At 46.4% G+C, this 19831-nt stretch overlaps 1 protein-coding gene across 1 annotated transcript; it reads left to right on the top strand.

The window, feature by feature from the left end:
• Positions 1–11417: 11417 nt before the first annotated feature.
• LOC119940066 (probable E3 ubiquitin-protein ligase TRIML1) lies at positions 11418–18747 on the top strand. Its single transcript, XM_038760114.1, has 7 exons — positions 11418–11551; positions 11770–11828; positions 16134–16621; positions 16820–16915; positions 17033–17289; positions 17850–17950; positions 18521–18747. The coding sequence occupies exons 1-7, from the start codon at positions 11418–11420 to the stop codon at positions 18745–18747; spliced, it is 1362 nt and encodes a 453-aa protein (XP_038616042.1).
• Positions 18748–19831: the final 1084 nt, after the last annotated feature.

Genomic DNA, 19831 nt, shown 5'->3' with positions numbered 1-19831 from the left:
GAAAAATGAACTACACCATCAACATTGCAGTGGTCTGAGGCTCAGGGATGTAGCATTCCTATTCAAAGCTAAGATTGGAAAATGGTAAAGAACAAGATTTTTGATGAAATTACAAATACTTATGTTCCATTCAACCATTCAATGGTATTTATTTTTAAGTTCCTTGTCGGCAGAGAACGTGTCTACCAACTCTGTATTCACCCAAGTGCTTAGTTCAGTGCTCTGCACACAGTAAGTGGTTAATAGGTACAACTGATTGATTGATTATTCTGGGCAGAGCACTGTACTCAGTACAATACAACAGAGTTAGTAGGTACATTCCCTGCCAACAATAAAATAGGAATGCCTACTGCTGATTGTGGGTAGGAATCTTGTCTCTGGCAGATACCGTACACTACTTAGTATTGAGCACATTGTTCTGCACACAGTAGGTGTCTAATAAATACCTTTTTTAAAATGTCCTATTTCCTCTTGTCTCTACAGCATCTCTAGTAGTATGTGTAAAAATGATTTCCTCACAGATCCCCTCCTCCATCCTGTTTTTCCATCACAGTTGACAACACTACCAACTTCCTTGTGTCAGATGCCCAAATCCTTTGCATTGTCCTCAACTTCTCCCTCACTTTCAACCCCTCTGCCTGGAATTCCCTCCCACCTCATTCCTGGCAAATCAAAGATCACCCCATCTCCAGAATTCTTCTGAAATCACGTCTCATTCAGGAGGTCTTTTCTGATTAATTTCTCTTCTACAAATTTAATAGTAACAATTATTATTGTTCTGATATTTATTTAGCACTTACTCTGTGCCAAGAACTGGCCTCAGCACTGCATTAAGTACAGGATAATCAAAACAGACACAATCCTTGTCCTCCATGGGACTAACTGTCTAAGAGGAGCTCAATCACCACTTCAGGACTTAATAATAATAATGGGATTTGTTAAGCACTTACTATGTGCCAAGAAATATACTACGTGCTGGGGTGGATACAAGCAAATAGAGTTGGACACAGTCCCTGTCCCATGTGGGACTCACAGTCTCAAACCTAATTTTATACAGATGAGGGAACTGAAGCCCAGAGAGGTGACGTGATTTGCCCAAAGTCACACAGTAGAAGCGTGGTGGAGCCAGGGTTAGTCCTGTGCTCTATCTACTACTCCAGCTATGCTTCCACCCAGAACACATCCGTATATAACATACATACCCTGTTAATTAAACAGTAATACATAGACATATCCATATTTTCTTCTTCCTCCTATTTGTAATTTATTTTAGTGTCTTCCTGCCCTGCTATACTGTAAGCTCCTCGAAGGTAGGAATGATACCTACTAACTTTATTTTACTATTTCAAGTGCTTCGTGCAGTGTTCTGTGCAGATTCTCAATAAATTCAGTTGACTGAACCTTCACCACTGGATCACTGGTTTGGACTGCAGGCCCTCATATCTCCCATTAAAGCTATGACTTACTGAATGGTGGCCTACGGGAAAAAGAACAGGCTGGGAGTCAGAGGTTCTGAGTTTTAATCCCAGCTCTGCCATTTGTCTGCTGTGTGACCTTGGACAACTCACTTGACTTTTCTGAGCCTCAGTTTCCTCATCTGTAAAATGGAGATTTAATCTTACGTGGATTGTGAGTCCTGTGTGGGACAGGGACTTTGTCCTATCTGATTATCTTGTATCTACTCCAACAATGGCAATAATAATGATAATAATAGTAATAATAATGATGATTATGATTATGATGAAAATAATGGTTTCTCATGGAAATTCTTAGTTCACTTAAAGGAGATTTCTTCCGAGGAACCAATGCACATTACTCCAAGCCTCTACTTTCTCATAAAGTCCAATCATTCTTGCTTCTGGTCCTAATTCATTCATTCAATCATATTTGTTGAGCACTTACTGTGTGCAGAGCACTGTACTAAGTGCTTGCTCCTAATCATCTTGACTCCCTTTCCTTCATCCTCAAGAGTACATTACCCTAATTACTCATATTAATTATAGTATTTCTTCCACCACATCCCTTAATGTACCTAAATAGGAAATTGCATTAGATTGTCATACTCACAAAACTACCTAATTTCACTTTCTAAAATCCTGCCATTTTTTTCTCATTTGAACTTCCAGTCATCTAACATTCAGTGTCTCCTTTCACTTTCTTCTAAGACACTCCATCTCTTAGGAAGATTTCTTCTTTTTAAGAACATTTAGTAGTCAGTGAGGATAAAGTAAGTAGCATCATGAAGGATGATTGCAGATCTGGAAATCAAGCAGAACAAAGAATGACCTGAAAGTCTTCATCCAAAGAAGGTATTTTGACAATGAACCGATGTAAGCAAGCACAGAAGCTGCATGCTTAAATTATAAATATAAGCAGCATTCTACACTTTCCAACAACCTTTAGAACCTTTAGATTCAAGTGCTTCATTTAAAAAAAAATTACTACAAAGCCGTTTGTCACTATTTTGTGGTATTACATTTCAACAAAGTGTGAAAAGACTTTCCTGAAGGAAAGTATCTACTATGAAGTAAATTGCTCTTCTTATTGTTTACAAAATCAAGTGGATGTTCTCTACAACAGGGCTCTGTCTTACACCTTGGTGCCTCTCCACACTTGGTCAAATTTCTGCTCTAAAATTAAAATTTTAATGAATGTGCCATGCAGTCAGAAGAGCCTGCAGCCAATGCATACACAGAAACAATGTCTGATAGATTTTTATAGAAATGCACAAAATGAGGCCAACTTGAATGTCCAGTCAACAAAACTCCCTTTTTCTTTGATCAAAAGCCTTTTGGAAAAACATCTATACTGTTGGAATGTTTAGGAAGCCTAACCATCAGCAGGCACAAACAATGTAATCTACTGATAGGTGATTTCCTGGGATAATATAGAGGACAAAAATTGAGTTTTTTCCCTGTTAAAGAGGAGAAAAGAATTTCTAGCCTTAATTGAATGTAATCCTGAGCCTAAGAATGGGCCAACCCTTTCTTCACGATGCCTGCACCCGTCGGCATGAAGGACTGATATCTGTGGATCTATATAATCATACTCTAACTTCCAGGAAGAGGAAGAGGTAGAAAAGGTAGAAGAAGGTTCAGTCTCACAAAATTCCATGTCTTTCAATGATCCAATCCAAGATCTCTCTAACAAATATGTTGCTGGGGAGGAAAAGATCTGTTACTTGAGGCTCAAAAAGAATTGCATTGGGTAACAATGTCATGTTTATATTGGGCTTAGTGGTGTTTGGGGATTGAGCTCTTGAAGCCCTCTGAGACCCCCATGATACTGCAAGAAATGAAAGGCATCAATTAATTGTTCTTTAGATCACCTCCGTGCGGAGAATAATCACGTGCAGGACTTCAAAATTTCTCCAGACTCCCACGGGATGGAGTCTTTTTTGTTTGACTCATTTTGAATCCGAAATGAATTTCTCTCTCACTGTATTCCAGAAATCTGTATCATCCTTAAGAAAAATCCCACAGGACATGAAGGAAGGGAGTATTCAAGCTTTCTTCTTCATAGGGCTACACCTCAGCCTCTTGATGCAGACATCTACCTTAACAAAGCATTCTGTGGGCGGGGAGTGTGCCTGCTTATTGTTACATTGTATTTTCCCAAGTTCTTAGTACAGTGCTTTCCACACAGTAAAGCACTAAATAAATACGATTGAATGAATGAATGAATGAATGAATAAATGAGTGCTTTCTATGTGTCAAGCATTATACTAAGCTCTTGGGGCAGATATAAGATAATCAGGAGTCTCAAATTTAAAGGAGGAGGGAGAATAGCTATTGAGTTCCTATTTTACAAATGAGTAACTGAGGCACAGAAAAGTTAAGTGGCTTGCCCAAGGTCGCACAGTATGTAAGTGGCAAAACTGGGGTTGGAACCCAGGTCCACTGGCTCTGTCCACTAGGCCAAGCTGCTTCTCTAATAATAATAATGATATTTGGCTCTGTCTTACCCAGGGCCAAAGCCCCTCGTGATAATATGTAACAGGGATACAAAGCTACCTACACCCTTTTAGACCATTCTGGAACCATTTGGGGCATTGCCCAGTAATGATTAGTTAGCAAGGGACTGGGATTCTGATTGTTTCAGGATAGAGTTGTCAGACCTTTTGCCATCAAAGAGAATGAGGGGTGAATGTTTCTCTTAACCAATCCATGAATAGAATTTAATGAACAGAACTGTGATCTGAACTCTGTTCTAAGTGCTAGTGACAGTATTATCTGCGAACCGATCATAAGTGTTCATGACAGTACAGTAGACTGATAAGATGCCCTCTCTGTCCTCAAAAGCTTTTCATCTAGGAAGAGAGACAGGCACTAAAATGATTTACAGATAGTTGGATGACAAGGAGGTGAATACATAAGTCATACGATGTGTATTAATGTGCTACAAGTGGATGTGAGTTCTTAATTATGTGGTTGATGCAGAATACCTGGATGGACTATGGGGGGTAAACCTGGAGGGGAGAGGAGAAATTAAACCAGGACGGCCTTCTGGAAGAGATGAGATTTCAAAAAGGTTTTGAAGATGGCCTAATGGTTTGAGCAAGGATCTGGGTTCTAATGCTGGCTCGGCCACTTGTCTGCTGTGTGACCTTGGGGAAGTCACTTAACTCCTCTGTGCCTCAGTTACCTCATCTGTAAAATAGAGATTATAACTCTGAGTCCCATGTGGGACACAGACCATATCCAACCTGATTAGCTTATATCTATCCCAGGACTTAGTATAGTGCCTGGCACATAATAAGGCATGTGTATACTTAGTATATACTAAGTAAGTATACTAAGTATACTAAGTATATACTATACTTAGTATAGTGCCTGGCACATCCCCTGCAGGAGGACACTTTTCTGGGCTACCTCACCATCCGGGAAACCCTGACGTACACAGCGCGGCTGGCCATCGGCACCAGCTCCCCTGACTTCTGCAGGAAGGTAGAATCGGGGATGGTACAGCCGAGCCTCAGCCAGGTGGTGGACACGCTGATCGGGAGCCGTGTGACCGGAGACATTTCTGATGGCAAAAGGCGTCGTGTGTCCATCGCAGCCCAACTCCTCCGGGATCCAGGTTCCGGGAAGACCACGCTGCTGGACATGCTGCCGGGGCGGCTGAGGCAGCAGGTGACACTGGTGGGAGACCTGTGTGTGAACGGCCACCAGCCGCGCCCCGACCAGTTTCAGGATTGCATCTCCTACGCCCTGCAGGAGGACACTTTTCTGGGCTACCTCACCATCCGGGAGACCCTGACGTACACAGCGCAGCTGGCCATCGGCACCAGCTCCCCTGACTTCTGCAGGAAGGTAGAATCGGGGATGCTGGAGCTGAGCCTCGGCCACGTGGTGAACACGCTGATCGGGAGGAGGCAGAAACTCCTCACCCTGGGCTTCAAGGCTCTCCATCATCTCGCCCCCTCCTACCTCACCTCCCTTCTCTCCTTCTACAGCCCAGCCCGCACCCTCCGCTCCTCCGCCGCTAATCTCCTCACCGTACCTCGTTCTCGCCTGTCCCGCCATCGACCCCCGGCCCACGTCATCCCCCGGGCCTGGAATGCCCTCCCTCTGCCCATCCGCCAAGCTAGCTCTCTTCCTCCCTTCAAGGCCCTGCTGAGAGCTCACCTCCTCCAGGAGGCCTTCCCAGACTGAGCCCCTTCCTTCCTCTCCCCCTCGTCCCCCTCTTCATCCCCCCCATCTTTCCTCCTTCCCTTCCCCACAGCACCTGTATATATGTATATATGTTTGTACATATTTATTACTCTATTTATTTATTTATTTATTTTACTTGTACATATCTATTCTATTTATTTTATTTTGTTAGTATGTTTGGTTTTGTTCTCTGTCTCCCCCTTTTAGACTGTGAACCCAATGTTGGGTAGGGATTGTCTCTATGTGTTGCCAATTTGTACTTCCCAAGCGCTTAGTACAGTGCTCTGCACATAGTAAGCGCTCAATAAATATGATTGATTGATTGATTGATAGTAAGTGCCTAACAAGTATCATTTAAAAAAAACTATCATCAGCCATACACTGATGGGCAAAAGATTAGAAGCGCAGAACCATGAACAAAGCAAAGTGAGTAGGTCAGCTAAAGCGCTAAATTACTGTGACTCTATGATTAACAGGAATTGTGAGTACCTAAAGAGTAGATTTCTGAAATGAAATCTGTGTATTTCACAGGAAATAAATTCTTCTTGAAACCAAAATTTTACTTCACAATTATGGAAAGAGGTTAGGAACAATGTCCTTAGAGTGGGATCATCTGTGCCGGGAGTCGCATCCAGGAGCCCCATGAAGGGACTCAGCTGTGCAGATGGAGTGCACAACGGGTCAGGCTTTCCCAGGAGACTTCCTAGAGTCAAGGCAATTCCTTCCTGATCGTCACAAGCCAAAGTAACATTCTTACCGTAGAGTAAATCTCATCCCATTAAGGGAGATGGAGTGGAAGGAATGATGAGGAATGGGTGGTGGATGCAAATCCCCTGTAGCCAGCACCACAGGGGCTGCGTTCTAGGAACAGTTTGAACCTTCCCATTTACCCCTACTACACTTACCCTATCCTTTTCTCTAGCCCCAGGAGGAAAGGAAGGGAGCGCTGAATAGGTCACACCCATGTCAATCAACGATTTATAGGATTTTGTATTAATGGTCAATTCACAGAATGACTCGGGGCCATGGGTAACGACCTGGTCATCAGTCACCACGGGAGCCATACCATGAGGCTCTGTAGAGCCATGGTTCAACATGTGGGCTCAGGTCAGGGAGATCAATCCCCATGGAGTATCCAGCTGGTAAGGCACACACATCGGGATACTCATCTCCAGGGGATAGCACATTTAGGAGAGACGGGGGTCACTGGGTTCCCGCCGGGTCCCAAGGTCCAATGGGGCCAAAGTCCGGACCTGCATTTTGAGCCGGGGGTATGTGGGGCCTATTCCCAGGGGCCGGACCCGAACCAGGTCTGGCTTTATTCGGACAGCCATTTGGCGGGAGGCGGGAATGTCTGCTTGTTATAGCGCCACAGTTGCGGGCAATTTCTCTTAAAGTGACCTTTCTGATGACAATAAAAGCGACGTCCCGGGGTGGAGGATGTGCCCATAAGCAGACCCTTTGCAGCATTGGTGGATTTCATATTTTGTACATGGTGCACGATCTCCCGCAGCTCTGGCAGGGGATTTGCCACCCATCCGGGGCTATATTTATCAGAATAATCAACAAACCTCCCCTGTTTCACAAAGGCAGTGGTCAAGGCTTTAGCATCTCTTTCATTACCCAGATTTAATTGTACTAACGTTTCTGCTCCCTCACTAAGACGAGTGAAAAATTCACCGGAGGTTTCCCCTCCCTTCTGGGTCATCCCATGAAAGGAGTCCCAGTTAGGAGGTTTACGGCCTAATTCTTGGATGGCGACCAGGAGAGTCTGCCGTGCCTGATTAAGGCGATTCCACATTTCCACATTTAAGTTCCAATCAGGCTCAATTGCTGGCCACGCTACATGGGGCTGACCATCTTTCTCCAACTTTGCAGTCTGAGACGGGAGCGCTCATCAGAAGTGAAAAACAATTCGAGCAACTCCTTGACATCTGCCCAGGTAGGAAGATGGGTTCTAAAAATTCGCAGGATCCTTCGCTTCATTTCTTGCGGATTTTTCCGGAAGGGCGGGGTATTCTGCTTCCAGAGCAGGAGGGTTTGGGGCTCAAAAAGAACATGAACCCCGGCTGTAATCACTGTAAACCTGCCGTTTGCCCTTGGGACCTGTTGGGCGGTCTCACGGACAGGACCTAGGAATGGTACCAGGGAAATATAACCAGGTAGGGGGTTTTATATCGGGTCCGACCTTGGACCTGAAGGCAACACCGCCTGTTCTTCTACAGATGGCGATGGTGTACTTCCAGTTTGTGAGAATGGAGCCTCACTAATTGTAGCCCAACAGCACCGATAGCACATTTCATCAGACCGGGAACAGGATAAAACCTCCCGAAGTTTGCTAAGAGTTTATAGATCAAATGACCCTCCCTCGGGACAGGAATAAGGACGCTGTTGGTCCCAGAACTGGGTCCAGGCCTTGTGACACCCTGCAAGTTGTTGTTTTACATTCCTTTAGTTACCGGAAGGTGACCCTCATCCCATGATTGGAAAACTTTAGCCAGACACGAGCTTGTCTTAGAGTGACTCGAGACCATGGTTCCCGCAACTGGAACCCCCTTTGCGTTTAACCCAGAAAGAACCCCTAGAGCCCCTCAGAACATCTCCTGAGGAAAACCACCCTCCTCCCTAAACCAGGAGGAGAAACCCCGTAACCTGGCTTAACCGGGCGCCCCAAATTAACAACCCAGAAGGAGAGAAGGGGAGACTTGGAGCCTAAAAGCAGATCATTACTTACGAAGTCTGACGCTTCACGGGAGTCTACCGTTCTCACCCACGGAGGTTGTTCTTATCCAGATCACAGCACGTGGTCTCAAAAAGAAGTTACTGTTATCGAAAGTAGGGTGCAAAATAAGTAATCTGGTGTAAATCGGCCACAGGGTTCGTGAACCCAAGGTGGTGACGTAGATAGGAAAAATGACTTGAGACGTAAGTTCAGATAGAGCAGTAAAGGAGGAAGGTGGCTACCTGCCCGTTTGCCTCCCGAGAGAGGTACGAGTAACAAGCAGCCCCGAGTTCCCTTCTCGCTGAGTCCATTACTCAGTTACAGAAATGCGGGAGCGAGCAATGAGAAACTTCAGGGAACCAATGAGGGCCAACAGGATGGTTGTCGAATTTTAATTTGTCTCTGTTATCACAACCTTGTGCAGATGGGAGTTACTGGCCTTACAACCTTGCTGTACAGATGGAAGTTACTTGGCCTTACAACCTTGCACAGACAGGTGTTACTTGTTACGGGCCTTGAACACATTCTGTTGTTGAGCCTTGCATAACATACAAAATGGAGTTGCTCTCGGAATGCACAAAATGGAGGGTTACTGTCGGTATGCACCTGTATATATTTATATATGCTTATACGTATTTATTACTCTATTTATTTTATTTGTACATATTTATTCTATTTATTTTATTTTGTTAATATGTTTTGTTTTGTTCTCTGTCTCCCCTTCTAGACTGTGAGCCAACTGTTGCGTAGGGACAGTCTCTATATTCTCCCAACTTGTAGTTCCCAAGCGCTTAGTACAGTGCTCTGCACACAGTAAGCGCTCAATAAATACGATTGAATGAATGAATGAAAAGTATGCACAAGATGGAGTCAGTCATGCCAAGTCCTCTGGCGGACAACAATAGTAATTATGGTATTTGTTAAGTAACTGTTACCACTCCTCGTGAAGTATCGCAGAGAACATGGGGACCCAAACCTCTCTCAGAATCAGGCTCCTTTAATCATATTACCTCCCAGGAGAGTTTACCATACAACCAAGGGTCAAGGCACTGAGCAGCTCTATATACAGTGTTCTGGCATCTTAACCAAACTGCGTTATGACACATCCTTGCATTTGAACGATCCCGCTCCGAGCTGTCAAATGCAGCTGGCCTTGAGTCTCCCGAAGGTGCTCCCATAAGTGCAAACCCTGATCATTTCCCACCCTATATGCAGGCTTCTTACGTAGTCGATTCCCGTCACTTACACAAGACAATCTGGCCCTGTAGCGAGGTGAGGTTGAGTTGCTAGTCGGATGATGGGAGTTGTAGTGTTATGGTCGTTCTAGACTGCATTCACCTCCGCCTAACGAACTGCCACACCCGAGATGGGGACTCCAAGACCATAAGAACATTTTTCCTTTGTTTGACGGCTTGTTTTGTATAATTGTTGGGATGATCTTTGTTGATAATTTTTAACAGAGAGCAACAGAACACCTAGTGAATAACAGAAGCAATATGGGTATCTGGTAGAAGCCCTCATGTTGTCATTTTGGTGGGGGCACAAGGGCTTTCCTCAGCAGCAGAGTAATCTTCCTGAGTGTCCTTCCCTTTGCCCTCCTGTTGGTTCTCAGCTAAAAAGGAGAGCCAAAGACAACTGGTAGCAAAGGACAAGATGAAAGTGAAGTCCTGCATCCCACTGCAGGTGACTGTATCATACTACCTTGTTGCTTTGCTGTTGGGCACACCACAAGGCATGGATGCTTATGCGTGAGGGTACCTTTTTTTGCAAAGAGGAGCACTTGTCATCCAGTTTTAGGTGAAGTGGCATTGCGACCGCCTCCACGACATGCTTGCATATATCTAATATCACCCATTTCATGGGCAAGGTATCACCTAGACCAGACAAGAGAATGCCATGTGCTGGACATAGCAGCCCACTCGCCACAGTAACCCAGGTGGCTGGATTCCACGGAAGAGCACGTGCAGAGGAGTAGAATGTGACAAACCTGAGGCTTGGACTTCATTATGTTTGGCCATGATGCCGTTAGCTTGACGTGGGCATGGCATGTATGTCACGATCCCTTGGTGAGCTGATGTTGATGATGACCTTGACTGCAGCTGCTGACACTGATGGGATAAAGAGGTGGTAGTCGCCGACGTCCTGAGCTAAGGAGAGGACAAGATGGGGCGGAGCAACTACCCCGAATGAAAATCAACTGGGTCCGGCCAGATACCTCTATGTAAATAGAAACCGATAAACAGCTTTTTGCCCCCACTTTGACCCGGGTGTCCATCCTGCCTGCTGCTGCCAGATGAATTTCTTGTGATGGCTCACTGTGGTCTTATTTTATCTATGCTGCTGTTGTGGTATCCAGTGCTGGCACACAGAAGTGAAAACCCTGGCTCTTCATGCCTGGTGATTGGCAAAGTGCCACCCAGACTCAAAATCCTTTCAAAATCCCCCTCGATATTCTTCCAGCCTTTGAAGAATGATTTTGGATAAGGTCTGGCAACCTCTCACATATTGAACAGCTCTAAGTCCTACTATTCTGATACCAACTGAGGACGAAGGAAAGCACCATATCTGCAAGGCTGCTGTTATCGCCTAATAAGATCGCACCCAGTTTTACAGCACAGCCCCTGCAAAACCCTGACCTCTTGTTGTTCACTGATGGCTCTTGCCTTCGGGGTGACCGAGGGCAGTTCAAATCAGGCTATGTGGCATTTTCTGAGCCTGTTATTCTGGAATCCCAGGCCCTAAATTCCCATTATTCAGCACAATAGGCTGAGTTAGTTGCTCTTACTCATGTCTGCTTTCTGGCCTCTGGGTAAATCACAGCAATCTATACTGACTCTCGGCATGCCTCTGGGGCTGGGTATGGTTTTGGTTCACTCTGGCAACAACAAGGTTTCCTCACGGCGGCAGGAACCCCTAACTAAAATAGGCCCTTTGTTGCATCTCTTTTAAAGGCCATCTTGCTACCTGTGTCTTTGCTGTTGTGAAATGTGTGGTGCATTCCTCCTCTCACGACCACGTGTCCAAGGGTAATGCACGCGCGGATGCCGCTGCGCGAGTGGCAGCTCTATATTCCTCACAATTTCCTGATGCAGCCACTTGGCATCTTTCTCCTCTACTCCCTGACCCTTCTCTCCACGATTTCGTTTCACATCAGAAAACGGCCTCTCCGGCGGAGGTAAAATCCTGGTTAACACTTAACTGTTATCAAACTCCTTCAGAAATATGGGTGGGCCCCAATCACCTTCCTGTTGCCCCCCGCGCTGTATTTCCTTTCCTTGTCTGGATGACACAAGGTCATGCCCATACGGAAAAAAGGGCATGGTGGACTCCATTATGAGCCTCTGGTTTGCACCCTAGATAGGGCAACTAGCTTTCAATTTGTCCGTCCCCTAGAGAAGAGGGGCAGAGACGAAATGAGCATCCATCCACCGGCAACGGCATCCGGAAAAAACGTACCGGCAAGAAAGACTGCCAGAGTGGAAGGACCACCTAGAGAACCAGGAAGCCGCTGTGAGACTGTGAGGCGGGGATATGGGGCAGAGAGGATCAACTAGATACGCAGGAGGGGGACCAGCGACCCCAGCCGCGTAGATGATCCAAATGAGAGGGGTCAGGGGCACGGCTGCCTTTATCAGAGAGGGATATGGTGCTGGAGACAGGGACTAGATTTTTGGGCTTTGTCTGGCAGTTGGGTCCGTCTTGTTCATTTCTTCCGGAGATCGTGTCATGTCTCTATTGTTCATAATCATGGCTGTGCTGTGCATCTCTCTCTGAGTTCAGCAAGGTCTGTGTTTGGAATTTATGGCACGATGGAACACGATGGAACTTTTCCATGCTAATTCATCTTTCCTTGCTGCCATTTACCGACACTCAGCCTGTCCAAAACAGAACCACTCTACTTCACACTCAAACACAGCCCTCCCCTCTCTCTCTGTGTCCTTCCAATTACTTCTGACCCGTCAAACCCTGCCAGGCCAATGAGCCTAGTTTACTAGTCCCGGAGGGGCTGGCAGTGAGAGATAAGAAACATTCAAACGTCGCATACTTCCTGGCGCTATCGACCTCGGAGGTTCTGAAGGAGCACTAAGTGAGGCACGGGGGCAGAGAACCTAACCAGTTCCCAACCAGCTCTTTTTAGGGCCTTGTGGAGAATAAGAACCTTAGGGGACTGAAGCTATCAGTTTAGAAAATCAAAGATAAAATTTGTCTGAAGCGAAGGCGCCTCCCTCAAAGAAATGGTTAACTATCTTTATAGTGAAGTATGAATTCTATTGTGGAGAGATAACAATAATTATAACAATAATAATGGCATTTGTTAAGCGCTTACTATGTGCCAAACACTGTTCTAAGCGCTGGGGTAGATAGAAGGTAATCAGGTTGTCCCACGTGAGGCTCATGGTCTTAATCCCCATTTTACAGATGAGGTAAATTAAGTTACCAGAGAATCTAAGTGACTTGACCAAGGTCACACAGCAGATAAGTGGCGGAGGCTGGACCAGCGCTTAGAACAGTGCTTGGCACATAGTAAGCGCTTAGCAAATACCATCATTATTATTATTGGAACCCAAGGCCGTGCTCTTTCCACTACACCGTGCTGCTTGCTAAATGAGCTGATAACTTGCACTTTCGGACTAGGAAAGCCTGTAGGGGTGGTCATTCAATTACTGTGTCAGAGATTCTACTGTATTAACTGCAGATTTTGCTAAGTTGGTTAAGGAGGTATATAAGCAAATTGAACATGGACTGTCATCTTTATGTCCGGCCGCTATAAACGGGATGGCCTGAGCAAATAAACTTACCTTGACATGTTCACTATGGAATAAGCAACGTGTAGTAAAAAAATGTAAAGAACACATATATTCCTTTCTTTTATAATTCTGGATAAATGGGAATATGGAAATTTGGTGTAAAGAAATATTGCTCTCGGTAAAAAGGAAATACTACGATTGCAAGGCAAAACGTCAAAATGATAACTGAATCTGGATTTTTCGCTAAGGGGAATTAACAAAGAATTCGTGTAAAGGAAGCCTACAGGACTGCACAAATTTCTTGGGGAAAGGACCCAAGGGTGGGGCATCTTCTCAGTTGACAAGGGACTCTAGGGTCACCTAGAACCCCAGCTCTCAAAACGGCTAATAAGAGTTAACTAACACGAGAAACCAAGCTGAGAAACTTGTCACCCATGAATCTAAAGAGGTCTGTGAAAAAGAGACAGCTGCCCACAAAGGAGAGATTCAAATGATGAGTATTACAAAATAAATGCATTAAAATGGGGTTTCTTTGTTCATCTTTGCTTGTTACATTGATCTCTTGGTTGAAAAGGCCTTTAATATAAAATGACAATTATGTTAAGGGCTTAAACAATGTAATCCCTGTATGCGGTCTCTACTATAGCCTGGCTAAAAGGGGCTAGAAGCAGATGAATGCTTGTCACTCTGTGCCATACATAAAGTTGCTTACTTTGTCCTTGCAGTTGGGTTTGCTTTTATGGGACTGGGAAGGTTTTAGGCATCCTATCCCAAGTATTTGGAAAGAGCAACAGAAAGGTAATAATTGCAACCATTTTTGAATGGTTAAGAATAATTTTTAGAGTAATTTTTAAAAACAGTTCTAAAGACTAATGAATAATTTTGAAATATTATTGGAAAAGAGCTGTTATTTCAAACTTTATCAATTGTATTTGTCTAGATGATGATGCTGGTTACTTCTTTGCCTAACAGTTATATGGCTAAGAGTCTATTTTCCTAGGTTTTAACCGAATAGGACACGTCGGATCCCAGAACAAGGATCATCATTCAATTGCCTCCCTGAGAGTCAGTGTCATTCATTCATTCAATCGTATTTATTGAGCACTTACTGTGTGCAGAGCATTGTACTAGGAGCTTGGGAAGTACAAGTCGGCAACATATAGAGACGGTCCCTACCCAACAACGGGCTCACAGTCTAGAAAGGGGAGACAGACAGCAAAACAAAATAAGTAGACATGTGTCAAAACCGTCAGAATAAATAGAATTACAGCTATATGCACATCATTAACAAAATAAATACAGTAGTAAATATGTACAAGTAAAATAAATAGAGTAATAAATATGTACAAATATATACAAGTGCTGTGGGGAGCGGAAATATCATGGAAAGGGATATGCTCTCAACAGACCATCTGGTCCAGAGACTTTGAGCATCAGTATCATCTGGATAAAGATGGAGACTTCAAGACAACCATTGACTCCACTATAGACAACGCCACTATCCTACCTTTCTGATAAACCTGTAACCTTGGCAAAAGCCTTTGCTCAGCTGTCTCATTCAACCCACATGTTGATTCTCTCACCAAATCCTGAAGGTTATACCTCCAGGACATCACTAAAAATTCTCCCGTTCTTCTCCAACTCAACTGCTTCAACACTGATCTAAGCACTTACGTTTCACCTTGACTACTGCAGCGGCCTCCTCATGTCCTCCCAATACAAGAACATATACAAGATCCACTGGAGGGCCCTGCTGGCTTCCAGCTAGTTCCAGGCTTCAGGGAGGTGGACATATCTGGCCCGATCTACTCCTCCTCCAACACGAAGCACATTCTGGTAACTTACCCGTAAGGAGCCTGGTCTGGAGAGCTCATATCTGGAAAGCAGGTGGCAGCATGAATTTATGGGTCCCAGAGCCAAACAATAACACCCGTTACGTATGTTCACCGTTTATAATCTACTCACTCCGATGTACTCTCCTATGCACTTGGTCCAGTACTCGGAACCCAGTTGGGAAATGGATTTTGTACAACCTTCACTACACTGATCAAATCCGCCCTTTCCTCTCCAACCCTACTGCTGCAACGCTGATCAAATCTCCTATCACATGTCCCACCTTCACTACTGCATCAGCCTCTAATGTCCTTCCAATACCAGGACATTTTCATGACCCACCAGAGGGCCTATCTTGGGTCCCGGTAGCTCCATTGTCTCAGTGAGGTGGACACCCTGGCCCACCGACTCCTTCTCCGACAGGAATCACGTTCTGACAACGCAGTCTAAAGATATCTGGTCAGGAGGGCTTATTATCTGGAAAGCCGGGAGGGTGTTATTTTAAAGATCCCAGAGCCACACGATAACACTCATTCATTCATTCAATCGTATTTATTGAGCGCTTACTGTGCGCAGAGCACTGTACTAAGCGCTTGGGAAGTACAAGTTGGCCTCATATAGAGATGGTCCCTACCCAAAAACGGGCTCACAATCTAGAAGGGGGAGACAGACAACAAAAGCAAACATGTGGACAGGTGTCAAGTCGTCAGAACAAATAGAAATAAAGCTAGATGCACATCATTAACAAAGTATATAGAATAGTAAATATGTACAAGTAAAATAGAGTAATAAATCTGTACAAACATATATACAGGTGCTGTGGGGAGGGTATGGAGGTAGGGCGGGGGTGATGGGGAGGAGGAGAGGGGGCTCAGTCTGGGAAGGCCTCTTGGAAGAGGTGAGCTCTCAGTAGGGCTTTGAAGGGAGGAACAGTGCTCGGGGCAGAGCAAGTGCTCAGTAAATGCCATCAGGCTGCTGACACGGATCAAAAAGGAAGTGCAGTTCACCCCTTGATATTTGAGCTACTGGGGCTGCACCTCCAGAGCTGAGCCTCATAGCAGACATCTGACACCAGAGAAATCATTGGTGCGACTTTCCCTTGGTGGAGATCCACTCTCTTTCTGAATGGCTCCTAGGATCTGAGACAGGAACAACCATCTGGCTATCTTTTGACAGGAGGAAAGTCAATGGGCGATCGACAGCGTGGCTTCAGTGACTCGACTTCGGCCTCTCTCCTGAGGAAGGTTGCTGCCATGGGTCTGGCCAAATGCCTCCAGGAAGACCTGACCTGCTCTGTCTGCATGGAGTACTTCACCGAACCCGTGACCATCAGCTGTGGGCACAGCTTCTGCCGGTTCTGTCTTCTCAGGTGCTCAGATGCTATTCAGAAGTCTTTCTCCTGCCCAGAGTGCCGTGGGGCTTGCCACCTGAAAGACCTGGAGACCGGTAAACGTCTGGGGAGGCTGGCAGTGATCGGAATGCAGCTCGGACCTCACCTACCTCGGGGCCCCGCTGAGGAGGAAGAGCTGTGTGAGAAACACCAGCAATCTCTGAAGCTGTTTTGTCAGGAGGACGACACCGTAATCTGTGTGCCCCGCTACCGTTCCAAGGAGCACGGGGAACACAGCGTGAGTCCGACTGGAGAGGCCGCGGAGGATTACAGGGTAAAATGTCCGCTCCGTGGTCATTCCAAAGCAAGTGTTGAAGGTCGAATTAGAACGTTTTCGTCTGGTGCCACGCCAGTATCTCCCTATCCTACTCTCGAGGTCCGGGAACTAGCTGGGAGAGGCCCAAAGCAGCACAACTGTATTCCAAGTGTGCTGGGGTCACGGTCATCGACGGACGGCCGTTTTGTCTTTCAGGAGAGATTCCAGGAGCTTCTTCATCCCCTGTGGGCAGAAATTGAAGAGGTTCAGACTGTGCTAGCTGCGGAAAAAATGAACTCAGCGATGGTGAAGGTCAAGTTCTGATTTCACGCAGCGGAGTCCCTTCTTCACCTTTAGCAGGACTGGGGAGGTTCAATATGTCCGATGGTCTACTGACTCTCCTTTCCACCCTGACCTCATTCCCGGCAGGAGGAGGTGCAGAAATGTAGGCAGAATCTCGTGTCCGAGTTTCAGAAAATGCACCTATTCCTGGATGAGGAGCTCGAGTTGCGGCTTCGGATCCTGAAGAAGGACAAGGGGGAGAATCTGCAAAAACCGAGGAAGGGCGAGGAGCATCTATTCCAGCGGAGCCATGCTCTTCGGGCACTGATCACAGAGCTGGAGGAGAAGTGCCAGAGTGGGAGCATAGAGCTGCTACGGGTTAAAGTCCAGGAACCAGACATGAGGCAAGATGGGAATGGAGCACAGAGAGGCTCTTCTGTGTTTTCAGTGGAGTCACATCCGGAGCCACGACAACCTTGCTCGGGAGGGTCCTCCAGAGCTGGGTCCTGGATGGTAGGACCCCAGTTGCATCCCTCCGTCCCGGGCTCTGGACAAAGCTTCAAGAGCCCACGGGACGACAACACCGATTGACCGAAAGGAAATGTATGTATGTAATCTCATGGTCCCTGCTCTTTGCTGTTGGAATCAAGTGGGTGCAGAGTGGATCGATGTAGTGTCCCCACGGAGAGCCACGTTACGGGAAGACGTGGGCTGGGAACAGTTCAATAGATCAAATACTAATTCAGTGTCTTCTTTCTCCTTAGGAGGCGAGAGGAACATTGTGCATGTACGTACGTGTTCTGTGCTCCTTGTGGACGATCCAAGAAATGAAGGTCCAAGGAATCCACGTACTACAGGTGTCCGTGGGACCTTTTGGGAAGGGCACAAAAGTATTGCTCCGCGTGACGTGCTGGGGTCTGAGATGGACTAGAATTATTTATGACCGACTCTTTGCTCTATCCAGAAGTGTGTCAGAGCTGCAGCAATGGCCAAAGGCCAACAGGTCCTTTGAGCTGACCACCTGCTGTGTGCCTGGGATGAGAGAAATACTCAGCAGATATGCAGGTGAGTGGAAGCCCATGATGGGCTCGTCCTGAGTCAGTTCTCTGGAAAATTTTACCCCAGATTCCTGTCTCAGACAGTACCTACAGGGAAAGAAAGCCCCTTACTGGGACTGTCAGGCTGTAGTCTCTCTCAGCCATCATTATGCTGAAGGATGGACTGCGAGTATCGTCCTGTGTAGAGGCAGCCTGAGGGACTCCCAATCCGATGGGCTGGGATTTCAAGTCCCCACCTGACCCAACTCTTGGAAGATTAGGGATGTGAAATTCCAACGAAATCTTGCTTGGGCTCCCATGTGTGTTTTTCCCTCTCCCAACTGCCCTGGCAGAGGATACTATAGGAGGAGGTCTTCTCTTTCAGATTCTAGTGGGCTAAGAATTCATGCAGAAAACATCTCTGCTCTCACCGCTGGAGTGGAGACAAATATAGCCGAATCCCCATCTTTCTTTCCAGGCATGGATTGTGGGTGCCGCACTGCACTATGCCCCTCTCCACTGCTAAACTCTCCAAACACCTATGGAAGCCAAGGATAGAATGTGGTATAATGAAATGCGACCTTTTCTCTCTCCGTAGTGGACATGACCCTGGACCCAAACACAGCAGGTCCGCATCTCGTCGTGTCACAGGATCGGAGGAGTGTGACACTCGTGGAGGCCCCGCAGGATGTGCCAGACCATCAGGACAGATTCGACAATTGTGGCAGCGTCCTGGGCATCCCGGTGTTCACTTCGGGGCGGCACTACTGGGAGGTGGAGGTGGGAGACCAGCCGGAGTGGGAGGTGGTGGTGTGTTACGAGTAGATGAGTAAGATGAACAACGTGTCAATTGCACCAGGAGACACTTTTCACTGATGGCCTTCCAGTCTATAGGTGGGAGAAGTTTCTGGATCGCCTTCCCCTTCACCCAGCTCACTACGGCCCTTCCTATCCGCCGGGTGAGGTTTTCCTGGATTATGAGGCCGGAGTCATCTCTTTCTACAACGTGTCAGAGAAATGCCTCATACATAGCTTCCCTCCTGTCCGCCTCTCCGGTCCGCTCCGACCCGTCTTCTCCCCTTGTCTTACCTACGAGAGACGAAACGCAGGGTCAGCCAGGTGTGCAAACGACACCTACTCAGCCAAGATTGAGATTGATCCCCCCCCCCTTGCATCTGCTTGATTAGACCCGACATACTCTCCAGCTCGGGTAAGGCTAATCCTTCCAGGCCCATACTCCCCTCATGGCCTCCAGTCATTCTTAGCCCCTTGGAGAGGTCTTCGCCTCGGGAACGGCACACCTCCACACCAGAGCGCATGTCTCATGGTTAAACCTTCTGGCCTCCTTATAGGTAACTCCCCTTCTCCACTCCGCCTTTACCCCAGACAGCGGAGCTGCAGAATTCATACAACTCAGATCAAGGCCAACGCCTGGATTCTCTCAGAGGAGTTAATTGAGGTAGAATTGAAAACGAAATGGTGACCAGGCCTTTCTTCCTTTCACTCCAGTTAAGCAGGACCATGGTCTAGAGGGACCATGGGCCCTGACACCCATTCCCCCTTCTCCCTTGCTGATTGTCATGCATCATCCATTCATCTCCCTTCCTCTAACTGACTCCAGAAGATGTTTTCCAACATGGTCCTGCACAGGGGACCCAGTTCTGGGTAGTGGTAGTAAATGCTCTAGGGATGGGGACGAGAGGAGGAGTGTATCAAAATACTTCAGGGGTATGACAGGGCAGGGCATTGATGACGTCCATATCAGGGATGAAACTCCAGTCAATCTTCTAGTGAAAGCTGTGAGTTAACAGTATTCTACATTGCTTTGGATCTGCAAGCATCTTTGGTGTAACCTCCTATCTGCATAGGCTATTAAAAAAGACCGTGGAATGAACAGAACATCTCCTCC

The sequence above is a fragment of the Tachyglossus aculeatus genome, chromosome 18, assembly GCF_015852505.1.
Source record: "Tachyglossus aculeatus isolate mTacAcu1 chromosome 18, mTacAcu1.pri, whole genome shotgun sequence".
NCBI classification, from domain to species: Eukaryota; Metazoa; Chordata; class Mammalia; order Monotremata; family Tachyglossidae; genus Tachyglossus; species Tachyglossus aculeatus.
This window is presented reverse-complemented; position numbering and strand designations above follow the sequence as displayed.

Excerpts from the sequence above, each read along its gene's own strand:
- LOC119940066 (XM_038760114.1), top strand. The coding sequence starts at position 11,418 with ATGCCGCTGCGCGAGTGGCAGCTCTATATTCCTCACAATTTCCTGATG. Across the intron at positions 16,622-16,819 it reads AGGCCGCGGAGGATTACAGG|GAGAGATTCCAGGAGCTTCT; the intron begins GTAAAATGTCCG and ends TTTGTCTTTCAG. Across the intron at positions 16,916-17,032 it reads TGAACTCAGCGATGGTGAAG|GAGGAGGTGCAGAAATGTAG; the intron begins GTCAAGTTCTGA and ends CATTCCCGGCAG.